General features: G+C 35.4%; 2 protein-coding genes across 9 annotated transcripts in view; both read right to left on the bottom strand.

Moving 5' to 3' along the window:
- The window catches only part of LOC110108781 (nuclear pore complex protein NUP88), a 41,963-nt gene extending 40,261 nt beyond the window's left edge, over positions 1-1,702 (bottom strand). For 2 of the 3 annotated variants that reach the window (XM_020839572.2, XM_020839570.2), the window contains exon 1: positions 1,107-1,702. In XM_020839572.2, coding sequence (XP_020695231.1) covers positions 1,107-1,493 — 387 coding nt within the window. In that variant the 5' untranslated portion in view covers positions 1,494-1,702. The remainder of the gene's footprint in view (positions 1-1,106) is intronic. The other variant, XM_028698142.1, reaches the window with a different exon arrangement.
- Positions 1,703-6,704: 5,002 nt separating this feature from the next.
- Positions 6,705-21,777, bottom strand: LOC110108833 (probable pyridoxal 5'-phosphate synthase subunit PDX1.1). Of its 6 annotated transcripts, none has more exons than XM_020839664.2 (2): positions 20,752-21,776; positions 6,705-7,069 (listed from the first exon to the last, which is right to left on the bottom strand). In XM_020839664.2, exons 1-2 carry the CDS (start codon positions 21,666-21,668, stop codon positions 7,057-7,059), a joined length of 930 nt encoding a protein of 309 aa, XP_020695323.2. In that variant the 5' UTR covers positions 21,669-21,776; the 3' UTR covers positions 6,705-7,056. The 6 variants fall into 6 exon arrangements, with proteins under 6 accessions (XP_020695323.2, XP_028553979.1, XP_028553977.1 ...); XM_028698146.1 differs by lacking the exon at positions 6,705-7,069 and adding an exon at positions 7,927-7,948; XM_028698144.1 differs by lacking the exon at positions 6,705-7,069 and adding an exon at positions 14,362-14,624 and having other exon boundaries at positions 20,752-21,777.
- Positions 21,778-22,003: the final 226 nt, after the last annotated feature.

The following is a 22,003-nucleotide window of genomic DNA, read 5'->3' on the forward strand; positions in this document are numbered from 1 at the left end:
CTGATCAAGTAAATCCTAAATGTGGAAGTGAATAGATCATGCCTACTAAAGCTGATAAATCAATTGAACAAGTTAATTTAACTTCTATTGAAGATTACAGTAAACTCATCTCCATAAGGAAAATTGAATTTCATGTTGGTTTCTATTCTTAATTTATTGACGTACAAATTCATTAAAAAAAATTTATGAAAAAAGTGAATTGTGTAATAATTTTAACAAAATTTGTTAATGGGAAGCACCTGGAAGAAAATGAACACTAATATTCTATCTATCTAGTAATATTTTAAACTATTTGAGTAAAAGTTTTTTTTTAAAGCAGATTGTTCATTCATACATGCATTTCATATTTGTACCATGTAAGTTTTAATTTTTCTTTTATCACCTTATCATAAAATAGAAATAGGTTGTAAATCATTATTAGTATCCCTTATGAAGCATGTTGGCATTCTAGTATTTTGATGACTTAATTCAAGTCATTTGCATAATTTATTAATTTTTATGAGGAAATTCACAGAAAATTAATTGTTAGTTATAGAAATTATAAGTCTATTATTTATGTGAATGTGAAACAAAAGAGCAACTGCGGTTCAACTTCCCAAAGTCTATTGTTAGTTAAGGTAACAGATATGGTCATACAGGATTTGCTTCATACTGTCTCCATTGTAAAAATTTTGGAAGCTGATGCATAGAAGGGAACTGCTATGAAAAGAAAATCATGGGTGAAGCTTAACCTTTCTATCTTATGCAACATCTTTCTTTGAAACATATGTTGATGAACAATAATAGCAACTGCGGTTCAACTTTTGCCACCAAGAGGCTTCTAAACGAATAATTAGTTCATACTTCGTATAGACAAATCGCGCGAAGAAAAGACCGATTAACCTCACACAATGTGCATGTTTATGTTTACTAAGTCGTGCGATTAACCAAAAAAACCCAAGATGCTCATAATATTCTAGTAAATCCAATAAAAAAACAAGATTTTATCAACTAAAGAATTCTAAATAAAATGTTTAGGAAAAAAAAAATCAAAAGTATAAAAAAAGACCATGGAATAACTGGAAGCACTGGTAAAAGATTTTCATAAGAAGAGGAGACGCAAAGACCTCAGATGGGAAGGCCGCCTCTACCACCACGGCAGAGAAAGATGTGGAGCGGGAAACGGGATCTGGATCGCGGAAACGTATGGCGAGGCGGTGGACGCATTGGGATCCTGCATCCCAGAGGTAAAGGCGAGAGGAGCCGGCATCCCACGCCAAGAGATTTTGAAGGACGCTGGAAGAGGAAGAGGTGGTTCCCGAAGCGTCAATGATGGCGGTGCTTCTACTGCTGTTGCTGTTGCCAAAGATAGGATGCTTTTCGAGCGCCACCCACTCGAGGGTTTTCTTTGACGAAGCCGGAGAGGAGCGTCGAGGGCTTTCGCCATCGCCGCCAGTTCTGCTGTTCATGCGACTGTCAATCTTTGAGCTCGAATCCGCACTTTCGCGGCTCATCTTGGGACGATGACGGCGGAACGGTGAACAACCGAGAAATGAGCGCGGAACTGGATTTTGTAGAAGCCTCTAAAAAATGTAGGAAGGACCATCTTCCTTTTGTTTTCCAAAATTTTAATAGATTCTTTCAATAAAGTCACACTATGAAATCAGTCTTATTCAATGGAACTTTTATTTGGTCCGGTGCAAGTACCTAGAGGAATGTTCGGTTTTGTCTAAAAAAGTGCAAATACTGAAAGATAGGATGCTTTTCGAGCGCCACCCACTCGAGGGTTTTCTTTGACGAAGCCGGAGAGGAGCGTCGAGGGCTTTCGCCATCGCCGCCAGTTCTGCTGTTCATGCGACTGTCAATCTTTGAGCTCGAATCCGCACTTTCGCGGCACAACCGAGAAATGAGCGCGGAACTGGATTTTGTAGAAGCCTCTAAAAAATGTAGGAAGTACCATCTTCCTTTTGTTTTCCAAAATTTTAATAGATTCTTTCAATAAAGTCACACTATGAAATCAGTCTTATTCAATGAGAGCTGATTCATAAGTGAAGGACTATTCCATTTGATATATTTCAAATACAAAATAAAATAAATTTTATGTATTTTAAATTTGATTTGTTGTTTGATTAATTACACTCCAAATGGAACAAAATAAAATATAGGGATTTTTACATACATAACACTTAAAAGTTTCTTATTTACTCATCTAACATCTAAAGTTATCTAATTACACACCTACCACTTAAAACTTACTTGTCTTTCTAAAATACCAATCCGTCTGCCTCTCCATCAAAATCCACACGACGATGGCTTCTTCGCACGCGAAACTTATCTTCCATTCCTCTTGTTTGAGTGGCTCGTTTGGCGTTTGCTCATCTTCTCTATTTCGTCGAACGCAGAAACTCGTCTTCGTTCTTGTTGAAATGCTGCCCACCTCCATTTTGAACGAACATCCAGACAGAGTATAATCGCTCGATGTGTGGTGTGAGCTTTAGTAATCGGCCTCCCGTCTGATCGTCCTCGATCCGTCATTCCAGAAAGCCTCATTGGGGCAAAAGCTTTTGACGTCTTCGATCTCCCGTTCGAAGAGATTTTGACATCAGATGGTTCTACATAAATTATTCTGCTTATGTAATCTAGTTATTCACACAATTGCAACTTTTTTGTAATTCTGGTGCGCAACAGATATTTTGACATCAGTTCATTCTATAGAAATTAGACAAAAGACATAAGTTTTGTGAAGATTTTAATCATCAGAAACAATTAATTCCACCTACATCATTTTACGCATCAGTTTTTAGATCATTTTTGCATTGCTTACATTCCATCTTGTCACAGTTAGAAGATTAAAATCACATCCACCTATAGATTTGGCATAAATAGGTTGTTGTCACAGAACAATAAGGTTCAAAAGGAATTATTCAACAAACATCAGTATATCCAAAATGCCAATTTGACAACAACATGCTCTTACCAATTCACTTAAGAACTAAATTAACAGAAACACAAGACCCGCACAAAATCGGATACCGAAAATGAGATTTGCCAAGCGAAAAAGAAATGTAGAAGACAACAACGATGTCGAGATTTCAAACTGAGATTCTTACATATTTCTCAAAAAAATTTTGAGAAACCGCCAATGCGAAAGAACGAACTCTAGACAGAGAAATGGGGATAACATTTTTCAAACATAGATGGAGAAATATCTTTTGTCTAATTTCTATAGACGGACAAATGTAGAAGACGAAACGAAGATGCCGAGCAAAGAGAGAACCCTAGACGAAGAAATGGGAAGACCGAATGGGAGAGTTGCCAAGCGAAGAAGCCAACGTCGTGCGAGTTTTGATGTAAGGAAGACGGAATGGTATTTTAGATAGGCAAGTAGTTTTTAAGTGGTAGGTGTGTAAATAGACAACTTTAGGTATTAGATGAGTAAATAAGAAACTTTTAAGTGTCATATATATGTAAAAATCCCTAAAATATAAAGATTCTTTCCATGAAATTCAAAAACATAGAAATACACATTTGGACATAAGACCAGGGCTGGTAGAGCCATTAGAGGCGAGGGTAGGACACTGTAGGTTCCAACAAGTGGTGAGCTCAAGGGCTGCTAAGGCAATAATTGTTGAAAGGTTTGCATGAGGCCACTGGGGCGGAGGGCAATGTCACATGTTAGATATGAGGGCTCTTGAGGAGTCACAACGTGGAAGTGCAAAGTTGTCCTATGGATAGAGGGTGGTGACAGTCATGATGGCAGAAGCAAGTTAAGAAATTGCACTTATGATAGAGTGCGGAGGGTTGAGTGCAAGATGAACTCATAAAGTTAATGATTGATCAGAAAGTCATGCGTAAGGCGAATGGCATAGCGCTAAGAAGAGAGGTGAAGTCATGAGGGCTCTCAATAGTCACGGTGTCTTGCTTGAGGGTCATAAATGCTATGAGAGCAACTGTATTTTGAATTTGTTCAATTTAGAAAAATTTTGAATATGCTAAAAAGAAACTAGATAAGATATTCTAAATTCCTCTTAAATTTACTTTGTAATGTTATTTCAATCAACACTTAAAAATTAAAAAACTTATTCTTTTTACTCTACACTCAACATATGTCGTAACAAATAGCCTCTAAATAAATTTAAGTGGGAAGTTTTGGAAGCTTGAGTAACTTGAATTAGGTGTTTTGTTTGTTAAAGAAGATAAGTTGATATAAGCCTCAAATATTAGGTGCGGAGTGCAGACGGGGGAGCACCGTCTGCACACACAGAAGGTACCAAGCGGTATCTAGTGGTACCGAATGGTACCTAGCTGGATTTTATACTAGTGTGGGGACGGTTCTCCCCGTCTACACTCCGCACCTAATAATTTCTCTGATATAAGAGACTAAGAGAGGCAGGACAAGTGATCACACTAAGACCAATTTCAAAGGCTAATTTTCATTATAATTTATTTTATTTTGCTTAAGAAATATAGTGACTAGTTATGCGAGGTTTTGAGAGAATATTTTTAATATAAATATTTATTTTGGAATAAATTAAACCGCCCAAATAAATGATTCAAGAATTTTTTATTTTTTTTTTCAAATAGGGAGATATCTTGAAGGGCTATCATTGTAGCCTATAGATAAATTTTCAAAGAAAATTTTTGAATTATTTTCTTATGAATTTTTGTATCTCTTTTACACTTCATGTATTATTTATATTCTTATATCTTAATAAAAATTTTATCCATAAGGAGTTGATGATGCCAACTTTTGGATTAATTTGTGAACCGATCATAGTTAAAGTTTGCAAATCCTAATCTATTATTTTATCTTCTTTTTTTTTTTTTTTGTTAAACTACATCCCTACTACCTTCCCAAAGTCTTTGCACACTTCAACCCTCATAAGAAATTGAACAATACCACTTTCATGGAATCATAATTCATATTATCTTCGTTGCATACCGGAACATTTGCGGCGGAAGAGAAATAAGAAATTTAACATCTTAGCTTTGAACGAAGATTCAACACACAGACTGATAAAAGAGAGAGATGCAAGAGTTAAAAAAGACACTAAGATTTTCACGTGGAAAATCCTGAAAATGAAAAAAAAAAACATGGGACCTAACTTAGTTAAAATGGTTCTAATAGTTTTTATTGTTGATTACAAAAGAGGTCCTTCCTTGGAGGGAAGGCCTTAGCTAGATGTAGTAAATATACATCATATAAAGCATGTTGCATGGTGAGAGTTGTAAGAATCTAGTGATATAAGAGTTTCTCCCAAGAGAGTGTTTACAAGTTCGTTCAATCAATAGTACCGTAGTAGAGCGATAGTGATTGGAAGGACCGTAGTCGACTGGGGATGGAGAACGAAGGGATGGTAATTGGCGGGCATCAGCAGTCGGAGTGACCGTACTCAAGACCCCAACGTCACTCCACTCACCTAAATTCCAAAAAACCGAAGACCCTGGCGCCGCAACACCTAGTAGACTCAATGCCGCAACGCGCCCTTAGACAATTTTTAGGAATTTACTAATATTAAACTTGAGGCTTTTATAAAGAGAGAGATAGAGAGAGGCTTAAGCAGTTCTTAAATGTATGAGTTGGTGTGAGATTAAGGGGGACTTAACTCATCTGAAACTAACCAATTTAAATTTTAAACTTTAAAATATTTTAATCGATATTTAATTCAGAAATTTAATATAATATAATTTGGCCAATCCCTAAAACAAATGTTATTAAGTTTTTTTTTGAAATAATTTGATATGCCAAAATTAATTAATAAAGATGTGTTAAACTTGATCGAGCCAACCCAAGTGATCAAGTTCACAACCCCGATAAGATGCGTGTGATCAAATGGAGATCAAGGTTGAGTTGAGAAAGCACGATCTAACTAAGATTGTAATCACAACAAGACATGCGAAATATAACCATTTTTGTGAGAAGTGCATGATCAAATAAATATATAAGACAGCCCATGGTTAGATGGGCATCACAATTATGACAAAATACACAATATAATGAAAATCCAGACCACAATGCGATACACACAATTAGGGGTGTAAATGAGCTGAGCCGACTCGCAAGCTGGATCGAGCTCGACTCATTTATGGGCTCGCGAGCCGAACTTATCGAGCTCTCGAGTTCGAGCTTGAGCCGACTCTACTCGTGAGCTTGCGAGCCGGCTCGAACAAATATTAATATTTTTAAAATAATTTTATTTTATTTATTAAATTTAAATATTAAAAAAATTAATAAAAATATCCTAAGTTTTATTTAAATTTTAAGCATTTCATATTTATTTTCTAAATTTTGACTAAGTTTTAAAAATCCCGTTTAATTTATAAAAATCCCGTCTAATCTTTAAAAATCCCGCCTAAATTTAAAAATTCCGCCCATGGCGCGCGAGCCGGCTCGAGCTCGTTCACAGTGATACAAGCTCGAGCTCGAGTTCGAGTTTGAGCTTCCTTTCCAACTAACGAGCCAAGCTCGATAAGGGTCTAAACGTGACTCGACTCGACTCGTTTACACCCCCACACACAATCAAATAGAGATTGCGATAATGACTAGATAAGCATAGTTGAAGGAAAATCCTGATCACAACAAGATGCAAGCAATTGAAATGAGATCATGATTGTAATGGGGTGAGCGATAGAATTGAAATCTGATACAGAGTAAAAAATTTTCCAAATCTACATATATATGAATTTGTATAAAATATGATCAATAAAGTAACAAAATTCACAGGTGAGCAATAGAATTGAAATCTGAATTTGAGAAATGGTAGCAACCATCATCCCCACAAATTGTATTTATTATTCTATGTGGAGTTCGAATGGTGTCCAGAGACCAATAAAAATACGCCACGTCACCTCAAAAATGTACCGCGCTCGGGGAACCGTCCGGTATCCGGACAGAATAATAGCTCCACAAATTGACACCCACTGCATTTCTCTCACATGAGCCACACACGCCATCAACACTGACGTCAACATCCGTTGTCAACAAATATCATTGTTATTAAGATAAGACGCCCAACATCAAGACTAATGTCAATACCCTATGATATCTACAAATGTCAATACTCATCTTCTTGATCATTAGTCTCCCATCCTACAAGGAAAACATTCAAGCAAACCATCCCGAAATTAACCCGTTTTTTACCTAAAAACCCATTTGACCCGACAACCCGAGATTGACCTGTTTTAACCCGAAAAGCAGAGATTGACCCATTTTTTGTTGGCATCGGATCATTCGGGTCGTGTTGGGTTGACCAGGACCCGAAGCAGGTAGGGTTTGAGTTCGAAAAACAGACCCATTTGCAAAAGCGGGTCGTGTTCGGATTAACCCGAATAGTGTCGGGTAAATTTTGGTTCGATCTGAACCCGACCTATGACCCGAAATTGACACCCCTAATGACATTAAATGGTTTACTTTTTAGTTATATGTTGCTCAGTCTCATATTAAAACATGCATATTGATCTTCGTTACATTGTAATTGAGTTTGATAACATTACTTATTAACTGCTGAATGTTAGCTCACTCCCTGGCTTGAAAGTGTCAATGAAGTCATGGACGTCATGTTGAAGGTTGGGCTATTATAATGCTCCTGGCTGGGCGATAGCCTGTTTTTTAAACCATCATGGCCGCCAATTAATATGGTGTGGTAGTGTTTGAGAAGGGCATTTTTGAGACAAGAACAAGCTGGAAAAATGATTTGGCCTTTCTTATGAAGCAATTCGTCTTGAAATGAATAGTTGGGGGTAGTTTGTAGGCTTTGTTTAAATATCTTGAATTACATTGGAGCATGGGATTAGTAGAAGTTATTACACTGGAGTGAAGCTATTATGAGTGGGGTGGCGATTGTAGCAAATCCCCGAATGAACTTGCTGAAAAACCAGACGGAGCTGAGGAAACTACAAAGAACTTTTAGGGGTATGTGGCTGAGCCAAGCAATGATGGTATGTAACTTATTATTGTTTGGTTTAATGTCTGCAACAAATACATTGTGCCCCAAATATTCAATATGATTGTTCAAACAAGCATTTGAAATGCTATAGGCGAAAGACATTGTTCTTGAAAATTGAGTGCAAATGATTCGAATGGGAATGAATGGAGTCGCTAAAAAGGAAAATATCATCAAAGAAGATGATAACAAACTTGCACAAAAATAGTTTGAAGATAAAGTTCATAATAGTTTGGAATGTAGCTGATGCAATAAGCAAACCGTGTGGTATCAAAATGAATTTATGTTGGACATCATAGGTTTGGTATGTAATATTGGAAAATGTCATATGCCGCGATGTGAACTTGATGATAGCTCACACATAGATCTAAACAAAACTGTAGCACAATGGAGCCAATCAATCATCTCATCGACGTAGGGATTGCAAATCTATTAGAAATTCGATAGTTTGTAGTCAACGAAAAAACGTCAAGTCCATTCTTTCTTTTTAACAAGACCAGTATAAAAAAGGGGTGTTGCTTAGGCGGATTAAAGCATTTCATAAACAAGTTTTTCAATGTGATTTTTCTTTTAAGTGTGGATTCCTATATGGTCAAACATTGATCGGATTAGTACCCTCTTTGAGGTGAATATGTGACCATCGTCACAAGGTGGGGGTAATTGTTTGGGTTCTTCAAAAAGGTCGGAAAAAATATTAATTACGATGAATGATTCAGGATTTGTGTTTAAGGTGATGGATTTTTGAGGTGTACTTATGTCTGCTAGGATTTTTTGACAAGAAACAATGAATCCTTCAGTATTTAAATTCAGAAGTTGCCCACATGGACTATGATCTAATTGCATGGTCTAATCCCCTTTTAAGATCAATGGTGTACCATACCATGTAAAACTCCTTGTTAAGGTTATATAACTAGTAAGGATATTACCTAACTATTGAAGCCACTTTAGGCCTAAGATATTGCCAAACCCTTGTATGGGAAGGACAAAGAACTCTAATGTAAATTGATGAAAATATAACAATAGTGAAGTATAACAACATTTGCAATTACACCCTAATTATTCGTCATTTTCGAGAAAGACATGTAAAGCAGGTGTTAGCATGTAAATGTAGACGCTCCACTAGGCATTGTTGAATGAAAGTATATATCAAACTACTGTCAATAAGGACTTGAATGTTATTGCTGGTCAGAGTGTGATGCATGCAACGTTGGTTGGCTATCCAAGGCATCATGACAAATCTCCGGGTATAGATTTTCAGAGGTTGGCAATGTGGGTTGTGTAATTTCTGGGTTATTCTTGTCGGGTGAGCCTTCATTTGGGATGACTTTCTTACTGCTTAAAGCGACTTTCTAGTACAAAAAATTTAACTTTTTAACTAAAAAGCCGCTTTAAGAAGCACGAAGAAAGCCATCCCAAACGAAACCTGAGGCATCCAGGTGGAAGTATTTGTTTCGATCAACACAGAACGCACTTTGCCTTTGAAAATGGATAGAGATACACTCAAAAAAGAGGTCAACACTAGCACCAAAATTTGGTTGATAAAGGTGGATAGTAATTCACCGGCAACTCCTAACCTACTATTCCTATGAATAGTGGATCGTGATTTCATCTGAATTTAGTAAAATTCACTATTTCGTATACCAAAAAAAGGTATGATACGGCAGGTTCAAGATTGATTTCCAATAATGAATTAGATCGTGCCGATAGAAATCCTTTTGATTCCAAGGCGAAGTTTCAATTATTTCCCCAACATCAGGAAACTCTTGGTACGTTGTTGAATCGAAATAGGAATGCCAATCTTTAATGATTTTGTCATCATCCAATAGTTTTTGAATCAGCCCCTAACAGTGAAAAACAAGGGACAAGATAAAGTTGAGAAGAAAAGCCAATTGATTTTGAAATACCCTTTTCCTGTATCAAATTACATGATATAGTATATTGATAGTATGATTGCAATTCAACACAGACTATGGCTTCATTTGGGACGGCGTTTTTACTGCTTCTTGAAGCAGTTTTTTAGTATCAAAAATTTAATAATAGGACACAATGGAGAAAAAGGATTCATGTAGCCGACCCCACGTAGTGGGATAAAGGCTTGATGTTGTTGTTGTTGTTGTTGTACTAAAAAATTGCTTCAAGAAGCAATAAAAAAGCCGCCCCAAACGAAGCCTATATCAGCATTTGACAAGTATCCCCCTCCTACAATATCTTAAAGAACCCATCCAATACTCTAATGACACCAATGTCTAGCATTCTTGGCGCAATGAAGTATGTGGGTAGGCACAGAAATGTCCATATCAAATCACCTACAAACATATAAACTGAAACAAACTGGCCTTAAAAACTTCAAACTCATGATTTCTTCATGAGGAAGGAAAAGAGAGACTTTGAGTTTGAGGTGATGGCACACCACATGACACAAACCCCGTCGGAAGACTCTTAAATCATTTACATGCAAATGGAATGTTATCCTCCCACATTGGCACTATTCTCAGACAAAATCCCTAAACGAAAATTTTTACACAGTTTTCTATAAGAAACTTGGAGGAGCTCATTAAACATGAATGATGAATTGTTCAAAGAAAGAGTACAAAGAGCACGCTCAATCGGCCATCCACTTGCATGCTGAGCTCCTTTATTCGCTGAGGTTTATATTGTTTTTTGAGAGAATGATGAAAAATAACTCCTAAAACTTCATAATATTGAAGAAATAATTTTCTCTGACAGTCCCCTCATAATTCATAATACTGAAGAAATGACCTAAATTCATAATATTGAAGAAATAATTTTCTCTGACAGTCACTCAGCTGCGAATCATTTCACCCTAGGCTTCTACTTGGAATACTTGAATTACCTCTCAGGCTTACTTTGGCTACTTGAAGTATAAAAGAATATCATACAAAATAATAAAAATTTATGAGATTTCATTATTGGGCAGGATGTACTTAAAAATAATATTATTCTTGATATAATCAAAAAATTCATCTGACCAGTAGTGAATCTTGACATAATATTTGAATTAGAAACTTTTAAAATTAAATTTGGATCATCCCAATTCTACTTTTAAGCAAGCATATAGTCGAAATGAATTTTTCAATGAAACAAACCAAACAACACCAACAGTGCCTTGATTTCAATCCAAAAAATTCTAAATCAAGTACTCAAAAGTATAATTGAATACTTCATGATATTATTTGAGGGACCACATGATCTCGAAATCCTACACATATATAGTCAAAATGAGCATCTCAACTAGAAGAATCCAATATCATGAAAGCAGTTAAATGTCTAGGGAATAACAATGTCAATTGCACACTATCGACAATAAGGTGATGCTCATCATGGACACTAACATCGATGCATGTCATCAACAATTTATTTTAAGTACGCCCTTGATGCCAAAACCGACACACATCGTCGATTTTAATGCTGATACATGCCATCGTTAATAAGATCAAACACAGTACATAGAAGAACTCTAGTGCTTGCTATCACTAACAATATCAACGTATGTCATCACTAACAAGACTAATGCATGAAATTGATACCAATGCCACAGCCCTTCATCGCTACTATAACTGACACTTGTCATCAACATCAAACCCAACACATGCATCAACAACAAGGTCATTACCTACCACACCAACAATGCCAACACCATAAAATGATATCAACATCGATGCCGGACATCACCACCAAGACTTATGCTAGTATTCTTGGTCTCTAATTTTCTCTCATCTAAGGAAAGCAATCATGCAGACTATCAACCATCTCTTAAAGACAATTTCAACAACTCAAAGCTCCTATAACTTCCATCATATAAGTAGTCATCATCCATAATTCATGTCTACTAAATCATATAAATGTCTTCTCCAGTCATATAAAAATAAAACATTTGTAATCTACAACACACACCAATGAAATTAATTCAACTACAGACCTTGCGGTTTTCTCCTATTCTAAATTTTCACATAAAAATCTTGTATCTATTATGAGTTGATCTCGAATTATATATGCGTGCTAAATCTTTATATAATGCTAACATAACTATTTTTTATTTCTACTAACATGAACACTCTAGCACACAAACATTCTAAATTTTACAAACATCTTCAAAGTTTCTCAAAAATAATGACTTAATTTTTATACAAAAATAATCAAATTAAATCATTATTTTCCCAAAACATGATTTCTATTTTCAACCAATCAATAAACAATTAGAATGATTGCCCATTTTCCCCCTTCACCCACTTGCAAATAACATGAATGGAAAAAAAAATAGAGTTAGGAAATTCTAATTAAATTTTAGTTATGATAAATCTTCAAATCGTTGAACATATTTTAATATGAGTATAAAACATTTAAAAGTACATTCATATGGCAATATAACTTTAATGCTTAACGAAGGAATAATATATATTTCACGAGGGAAGTCAATTAAAGTATGCATTAGAGCTTACTTTCTTGGAATTTTGAAAGGACCTACACCTGGGCATGCATGGAGTTTTTTGAAGGATTTTTTTTTTCGAAAACACTCTGATTTAATATGTACCAAAATAAATTCTCCTTTGCTAAAATCACTTATTTTTCTACCAAATTGGTTATTTCATTAATCGTATATACTCTACATGTTCAATAAATGAAACACCTTAATGTGACTATAATGTATGCTTGTGTAAAATAATGATATCTTAGGCATTTTAAGTTTCAAGTCATATAAAATTTTGAACGGAACATATTAGTAGTGTGATGCACAACTATAAATATCAAATTCAGCAGTAACATTAGGTCCCGCGTTCTTAGACCATCACCAACCAAATATCTTACTAAATTCCCTAAGCATGGATTCACCAATTTGGCTGAAAGCACAATGAGCATTTTTGCGTAATGCCAAATAATTTTCAGACTGCAAAAATTGTCCTATATATTAAAGATTGAGATCATATAACATTCTTAGGTAACCCGTGAACTTGAAAGATTTTTCAATAGAATCAACGTATGATGATTGATGCATCAGATATTTTCAAAAAAATGTATGAAATAAGTCCACAAATTATCCACAACAACAAATATAAAATCATGTTCTTGAGGTATTCAAGATAAACTTATGAAAGCCCATGTAGAATTTAGTTCATGACTTCTCAAGGATGAGTAAGGGCATCTCTAATGGAATGGCAAATAACCGTTTGCCATTCTTCCGTCGTTCCAACCGAGCGGCAATTTTGACGCTAATTCATCGCAGGTGAACAGTTCGATGCCATCCATTTGTTTTTTTTTTAATTCGAAAATTATATAAAATGAAGTATGAGAAAGAATATACTATGAATATTCTTTTTATGTGTTAGAAAATGGAGTTCGGTTGGAGACAAGTTACTGCATTTTGGTATATTACTGTATTTTGGAGTGAAAAATGAGTTTTTCGGTTGGAGATGCCCTAATGGAGTATAAAATCCAATACATTGTTTAACAGCTTTACTCCAGTGACAAGTATGAAATTGACTTATTACAAGATCAACATCACATTTGATGTAGGGACAGTAAATGCAAGTACAGACAAGACTCCTGATTTTTTTTCAGGCTTATACACTTAGCTAAACCACCAACATATAATCCTTAAATTAGAAATTCATAACCGGAAGTATGAGGAATACAGAGTAAGAAGATTTTAAATAAATATTTGTAATCAGAGTTGAGTGAGGTTACCCAATCGTTAGCACATTGAAAAATATAATGAAAGTTACGGCAAGAGGGGCAACACATTTTGTAGTATAAGAAAACCAGACATCTTAACATAAATGATCGACAAGAGAGGATGAAAGCGTCTAATTGTGACCGCCAGTCTTACATTGAACAATAAAGGTATATTCTTGTAAGAAAAAAGACCCATTTTGAATGTTTAGCATTTTAACTTTCATTGGAATTGAAATTATTTTAAGGTACCATGATCGAATGGTAAAACAAATAGATGTTTCACCGTGCAGTGCCCCTAGTGGCAAAGCACACCATTCGCAATAAAGGCACACTTTTTTAAATTGAGGTATAATTTCTCAGTAAGAAGTGTTTCTAGTACAAGGTGGTGATGTTGTAAATATTGCTTTCAGCAAACTAAAAAACATGATATCATCAAAAGAGACGTAGGGAAGCTTCCCTATGATCTCAAAATAGGAGTAATGACTCGCATAAATGTCCTAGGATAATTAGATAAATTAGAATACATATTAGCATTCATATAAACCTTCAAATTTATTAAAAGTGGTTTTTTATTTATTGCTCAATCGAAGATGAATCTAATGGTAACCACTTTGAATGTTAAGTTTTAAGAAAATTTTGGATCTTGTCATCATATCATGCATAAATTAAAATCAAAGATTGATAAAAACATAGTGCACTGAGATCCATAAAAATCTTGGTTTTGAGTGGTTTTAAGTGCTAAGGAGCATTGCTTGAGAAACATTTATTATACTCTCGCCACCAATAAATTGCAACACATGTTATAGCAAGAAATGTGTGTGAAAAAAATGTAGATATGTTGTCAATCTTCCCTTATGGAAGTAAAAGCAACCAGGAAACAAACAACGTAAAAATGATCATTTTAGAATCCTAATCAATCGAGCTCGCTAGATTGCTTGGTGGTTGTTGCATCTTTTGGGGTAGTGAATATGGGTTGATGTGGGGGTTGCACTAACCAACTGAAGATGAAAACTGCAACTTAAAAGCAAAGAACACAATGTAAGTTGAGGTGCATCAGTAGCTTAAATCAGACAATCCCAAAGTAAAGTGGATTTTCCAATGGTACTAGTGAATTCAAAAGCTGGTAAACAGAAAAGCAAGCGAGATTGGTTGGATGCAAAAGATAAATAGCATAGGCAGGGGTAGCAATGAGTTTAAGCAAAGCGGTAGCGTGATTTCAACACAATGATAAATGAATTTTCTTCTAAAATATTAGCCTGAAGTTAATGAAAGTGATACTTGATCTTATAACATAGTTGAACAAATAAAATAAACACAATGTCTGCCAATGTTAATTTTGCCACTTCAAGCTTTTGTTGACCTCATCCGTCATCGCATGCAGAGACAGCAATCCAAAAAGAAATTGACGAATCAGATCAGAGTGGTGATGAGCATTGGCCATGAAGAGGATATCGAGGTAGCAATTGACATGATGGTGGAGTGTCTCATTGGTCAAAAAAAGTGGAGAATGATGTGGGAACAACATATCAATGCAAGAGTATGAGATGGGAACAACATATCAATGCTAAATAGTAGGAGTGTGAGGTAGAGAAACACGAATGGCAAGGATGTGAAGAATGAGGCATAAGAACACAAACGAGGGTGCATCAAGAATTAGTTGGCAATGTAAGAGTGTGGACGCATCTTTTGGCTGCGCACAATGCAATGTCACCTCATCTCATACAATTTGTGACAAATGGGTTGTGAGTGAGGGAGATGAGGGCATAAATGACTGCAAATGATGCAATGCGGAGTAAAGGGCGCAACAATGGTGTACTCATTTGGATGGGGAATGGCAAGAGATCAAAGATTAGTGTGTTGCAGTTTTGCTAGTAAGGAAGGTGGTGACTAGCATGTAGTGTTGCGCATAAATGTTAATGACGAATTGCACGCTATAGTGTAAAAATCCCCTTAGAGCCATAAAGCAAAGCACATGGCGCAATACACACTATTTTAAAGATAGCATAAAATATTAAATATTATGAATAAAATATAGATAAATATGAAAAACTATCAAATTAAAAAATTAATAATAATAATAATAATAATATTATTAAAAAATAGCAATGCTTAAGTTTATGCGCTCAACAATCCATCCACTTGAAATTCAAAATATTACAATTATGTTTCCAAGTTAAATACTTTTATAAGAAATTCAATCAATCTTTTTGAGAATCATTATCATCATAAGTCAAAAAAGCATCATTTCTTTCATCAGCATCATCACCTTCGAAATCATTATATTCTTCATCACCTTCAACATCTTCATGTTCAGCTGCAAAAACATTAATCCTAGATGAACATTCCATCTCTTTGCTTTTAGATTGTTCTCAAATATTATAGTTTCTTTCATAAACACCAGTGAATTTTGCAGCGGTACTCTCTATATCAAATCCTCCTCACATATAACAATCATCATCTTCAACTGATTCATCATCCATTTTTTCAATCAAAGACTCATTAGCATAATTAATATCATTTAAAGAGATGTGATCAATAACGCCACAATGGTTGTATATACAAATCAAGTCCACATTATATTTCATATAAACTAAATCTTTTAGGAAGCCATGATCTATCTTACAGCTTCTTTTACTAAGAAGCTACAATTAAAATTACTAAATTATAAAGTTTCATGATGATAATCAATACAATATTTTATTTTGTAGTTATATGTTCAAATATACTCAAATTACATTCAAATCTAGATGAACTAGAAGTTTGGCTTCACACTTCAATTACAAAACCTTGAATGTGTCAAAATCGTTGGTCATAAGCTAGCTACCTATCATCTAGAAGTATTGAACAATTATTAGTTAAATATCAAAATATCATTCAATAGTCAATACTAATCATAATTTTACTAAAATCATGTTAGTTGATGCTTGAGTTACCCTCTATCTTACAGTTGGAATTATGCCAAAGAATTCCTTCACTGCTAATATACTCTCTCAACTCATTCCTAATTTAATTTCTTCATCGACAATTCGAAATTCTTAGCTAATCTTCCAATACATGCATATAATCCATCTACTATTTTTTTATCTTTTGCAACATCATGGTACTGTAAAAGTTTTAAGATTTAAAAAATGTTTTGTTGCATGCAAAATTTGATCGAGTTGTAATTTCCATCTTATATCAATAATTTTAAAATTTTGCATCCACTTATTACTATTATTAAAACGTACAATAATTATTTTATCAGCCCTAACCATTGTTTGTTTTGTATATATAACTCATTGGAGGTTTTTTTTTTTTCATCAACCAATCTAAAGACAATCAACAAAGAGCAGCCTACTTTGAGGTTGTATACCACATTATTCCAAAAGGATTGTTTCAAGATGGTTTGTTGTGCTTGCTTTGCCTTAGCTTCCTTGGAATTAGGATCCAACATGAACTCCTTGCATGTAAACATTTTTTTCAAATGCATGTGGCAGATGAAAACATTGTAGTATCAAGAAATACTAGAAAAATTAGTATTGGCAGCATTGACTAGTGATCTTTGATTTTTATATCTCCTCATTAAGTAAAGCAATCGAGATCTTGAATAAATAAAACTATGTACCACAATTGCCTTCTCAAAGCATGACCTAGTCATTATATCTTAAAAATATATAACACTATTAAATGCAAATAATGAGCTATGCAAGGAGTCCAACATAAATGTGAATATTTATCCATCAACAACTTTCCTATAAAAATATTAAGACACATTCAACAATAATTATCAACCTATTCAAAATAAAACTTTAAACTAAATGGAAGTTTGTAGTGAGTCACTAACCTGCAAGAACATTCTCAGAAACACTAAAATTATCACTTGAGTGATAAAATGTGGTCCAATCTCTTCAATAAACTTGTTCAACATTTTGAATATCTTTACGACATTCCTTGAATAAGAATTTGTGTCAATTACCTCTATAATATAGTTCCTCTTGGAATATTCGTCCAAAAAGTTGGCAAAACATTTTTTATTGTAGGATGTCCACTCATTAACTATAAGAGAGCAACCATATCTAAGACAATCTTCATTACGGCAATGCAGTAGTTACTATGTGTGTTCCACCTCTTTCTTCAAGGAACATCATATGATAGCTAAGCAATTTCATCCTAGGAACAAATTATCCAAATGCCTCTTCTACAGCAGAGAAACTATCATGCTTATCAACATTGAAGTGAATACCAGCATCATACATCTAACCACAAAATATTTGGGCTATTCTTTCTCTCATCTCCCTCCTAACAGCATCCATCTCTTTCTCTCATCCTATCTTTCAGAATCACTTTCTTTCTACATTTTAACACATCAATAGGATTTGAGATAACAAAAGTATCCAAAGCCATTGGCTCTTCAAACATAGAAGTCATTGAAACACTCAATTATTGACCCATTCAAAATAAAACAAACAAAATGGAAGTTTGTAATGAGACGCTAGCCTGTAAGAGCATTCTTATAAGCACTAATAGTGACCACTTGAATGACACAATGTAGCCACTCTCTTCATAGACTTGTTGAACATTTCGTATATCTTTACGACATTCTTTTAATATGAGCTAGGGTAAACTTACTCTATAATACAGTTCCTCTTGTAATATTTTGCCAAAAAGATGACTAAACTCTTTTCATTGAGGGATGTCCACCCATTAGCCATAAGAAAAAAATCATGTCTATGACAATCTTCTTCATGGCATAGCAATAGTTACTCTTTGTGTTCCACCTCTTTCTTTAAGTGACACCTTATGATAGCTAAACAATTTCATCCCAGAACCAAATTATTCAAATGCCTCTACTACTCTAGAGAAGCAACCATACTTATCAAAAGTTAAGGGAATGCCAATGCATGACAAAATATTTGGCTTATTCTTTCTCTTATCTCCCTCCTGGCAGTAACCATTTATTTCTCTCATCCTAACTTTCAGAAGCCATCTCTTTTTGTATTTTACCATATCAACAAGAATTAGAATAATAAAAGTATCTAGAGCCTTGGTTCTTTAAGCATTGAAGTCATTGAAATTTGATAAGACGTATTAGATTTTTCTGTATGATATTTTTTTGATGTTCCAGCACATAAAATATCATCATCTAACCCCAAATCAAAATCATTACTTTCATCAACATTAACATGTGGCATTTCATTAATTTGATCTTTCAACTCTTTCTTCTTCTTCTTCTTCTTCAACGAATCTTGAATTTCATGTTTTCACATATGGAGGGCAATTCATATAAGGTTTAACATTTCATAAACCCTCAACCAAATGTCTCTTTGCCATTTTGCCACAAAAAATACACAAAACAATTATTATTGCATTCTTTTGCCAAGATTGCATATTTTCATATATGAACTTTCTTTGTGGCTTAAACTAAATCAGACATTTTTTTCAAATACCTAATAGAGATAGAGGCAACTAATGCTAAAATGTTTACACTAAAAAATTTTGAACAATAAATAAAATTTAGAAATATCAAAGTTAGCAGTTAGCACCAAAGACAAGAAAGAATACCTTCGCCAAAACTTTCTCAAGCTTGCAAGTTGAACATTAAAGGCTTGTAGGTTTAGTGCGACCTACTTAAGAAAAGATGTGCGGGATCGATTAGGCCAAAAGGTGAAGACAAAATTTAAAAGTTGAATGATGGAGACAAGATGTTCAACCTATTGTGCAAGGCCAAGACAAGCTAGAGTGTAAATCGAGGCAATGTGCGCAATTACCTAGCCAAGCGAGACCAAACAGTACTGAGAAAGTAACCATTTATAAATAAAAAAACTAAATAATAAATAACACAAATTTTAATTTATAATTAAAAATTATCAAAATTAAATTAGAGCATGATATAGGGGATGTATGCCATGAATTATTGCCTATGCATAAAACAAATAATGTGTTATTTTGAACCTCTGCACAACTCCATAAAAATAGTGCAGAGGGTACGCTACACCATGCTATATGTCATAGCAGCTCTATTTTGCATCATCGACATGTATGGCGTTTCAATGAGCAATAACAGTACATCACCTTTTCTAATCATTTTTGCATTGATTTGTGATTTGAGTTATAACTAAAGTGGGTTGTCAAAGCATCAAATTGTAAGAAAAAACATGAAATAAAGTATAAAAATATCGATAGCCTAGTCATAGAGCACTGATACTTAGAAAAAGAACTGCCTATGTGGTGGGCAAGTTGCTTGGTAATCAAACCCTTACCCTAGTTACCCAAAAGCAATAGTCGCAAAGTCATTGAGTGACTTCTTTTGAATTTTTTTTATTTAGTGTTCCTTCTCCTAATATGTGATCTTTTGTCCTAATGGGTCATCTATTAATATTCTCTTTAAAATTTTGCCAAAAATAACAATCTTAAACATGCTGTTAATAAAAAAAAGGATAGAAAAGGGGATTTATGCTAGAGATAAATAGATTGTGACAAGCGGCAGGTAAGAACGGCGCAACTCATCTTGGTCAGTTAGTTGGAAGCTTTGGCTGCCAACAAAGAGATGTTGGGTTTGATTCTTGTATAAGTGATGTGTCTGTGAGTTTGTCTTAATTCCCCCCCCCCCCCCAAAAAAAAAAAAAAAAAAAAAAAAAAAAAAGTGATCCCCATGGCAAAATCAAAACCAATAAGTTATGCCAAAAAAGGTAAAAAAAAATAAAAGTAAAGCACATATTTTCGGAAAGCAATCAAAATAATACAATAAAAACAAATATAAAGCAACTTCTTTGTAAGGATTTCTCGAAATGGTTGGAAAATTTATTAATTTCGTATATAATAGCAATATTGATAGCGACTGGCACCTACAGGAAGTAACACATACAGGCGCAAACCATAAGGTGAAGCTGAAATGAAAACAGAAAAAAAAAAAGTATAATAGGAAATTAACCTATGATCTTCCAAACTGCATATAACTTCTGCGACATGATCACAACAAAAGTATACCATAAAACAAAATTCGGCCATAGCCATAGCCATAATAGCCATAGCAAAAACTATAGAAAGGATGGAAGAACGTGATTATTTTTTAGCAAGCAATCAAACAAATGATTATCCCTGCAACTGCTGGCCGGGGAATATGACGTAAATATTACTCTATTCGGAGCGAGCGGCAAACCTTTCCACATTGGCGTCGTTCAGATTGATACCAACCATTGCTTCCCCCAAGCCAGCACTGACATCGGCCAAGATGTCCGGGTCAGAGTAATGAGTAACGGCCTGCACAATCGCCCTGGCCCTGCGCGTAGGGTCGCCACTCTTGAAGATGCCAGAACCAACGAAGACCCCGTCACAGCCAAGCTGCATCATGAGGGCCGCATCGGCGGGAGTAGCGATGCCACCAGCTGCGAAGTGGACGACCGGTAGGCGACCAAGCTGCTTGGTCTGCATGACAAGATCATAAGGGGCAACAATCCTTTTGGCAAAGGAGAACACTTCGTCGTCATCCATATTACGGAGGACGCGGATGTCGCCCATAACAGAACGGACATGGCGAACGGCTTCAACGATGTTGCCGGTACCTGCCTCGCCTTTAGTACGGATCATCGCGGCGCCCTCGCGGATGCGGCGAAGGGCCTCGCCAAGATCGCGGCAGCCGCAGACGAAGGGGACACGGAAGTTGTGTTTGTTGATGTGGTGATGATCGTCCGCAGGGGTGAGGACTTCGCTCTCGTCAACGTAGTCCACGCCTATAGCTTCGAGAATCTGGGCCTCGACAAAGTGGCCGATTCGGGCTTTGGCCATGACCGGTATGGTCACCGCCTGCTTGATTTCCTTGATTAGGCCTGGATCGCTCATTCTAGCGACGCCACCCTGCGCGCGGATGTCAGCGGGGACGCGTTCCAGGGCCATGACCGCGCAAGCGCCGGCCTCCTCAGCGACGCGCGCCTGCTCTGCGTTCACCACGTCCATGATGACGCCGCCGCGGAGCATCTGCGCTAGACCTACCTTTACAGAGAACGTCGTCGTCTTCTTCAGGGGCTCTGTTAAGGCCGCGCCATTCCCATACACCGTCACCACGCCGCTGTCTGCCATCTCGTTCCGATTGTGAAATCTAGGGTTAAGTTTGGAGCAGAATGAGAGGAGAATTGGAAATGGAGGAACGATGTCCGCGGGGATAACGAACGCAAAGGCGGCCACTTTTTAGATTATTATTATATATATGGATTAGAAGAGCGGATGCAGGCGGCGAGTGACCAGTAAGAATAGTATACAATTATTATTATTATTTTTTTTTTTGGAAAAAAAGAATACAATTATGCAAATCGAATTTCATATCAAATGTCTTTAAAAATATTTACTAATTTAGATAAATTTGATTTTATACGTCACATTCTGAATTAGGGTTCATTTGGGTCGGTTTTTTTTTT

The sequence above is a fragment of the Dendrobium catenatum genome, unplaced genomic scaffold, assembly GCF_001605985.2.
Source record: "Dendrobium catenatum unplaced genomic scaffold, ASM160598v2 fragScaff_scaffold_1056, whole genome shotgun sequence".
Taxonomy (NCBI): Eukaryota; Viridiplantae; Streptophyta; class Magnoliopsida; order Asparagales; family Orchidaceae; genus Dendrobium; species Dendrobium catenatum.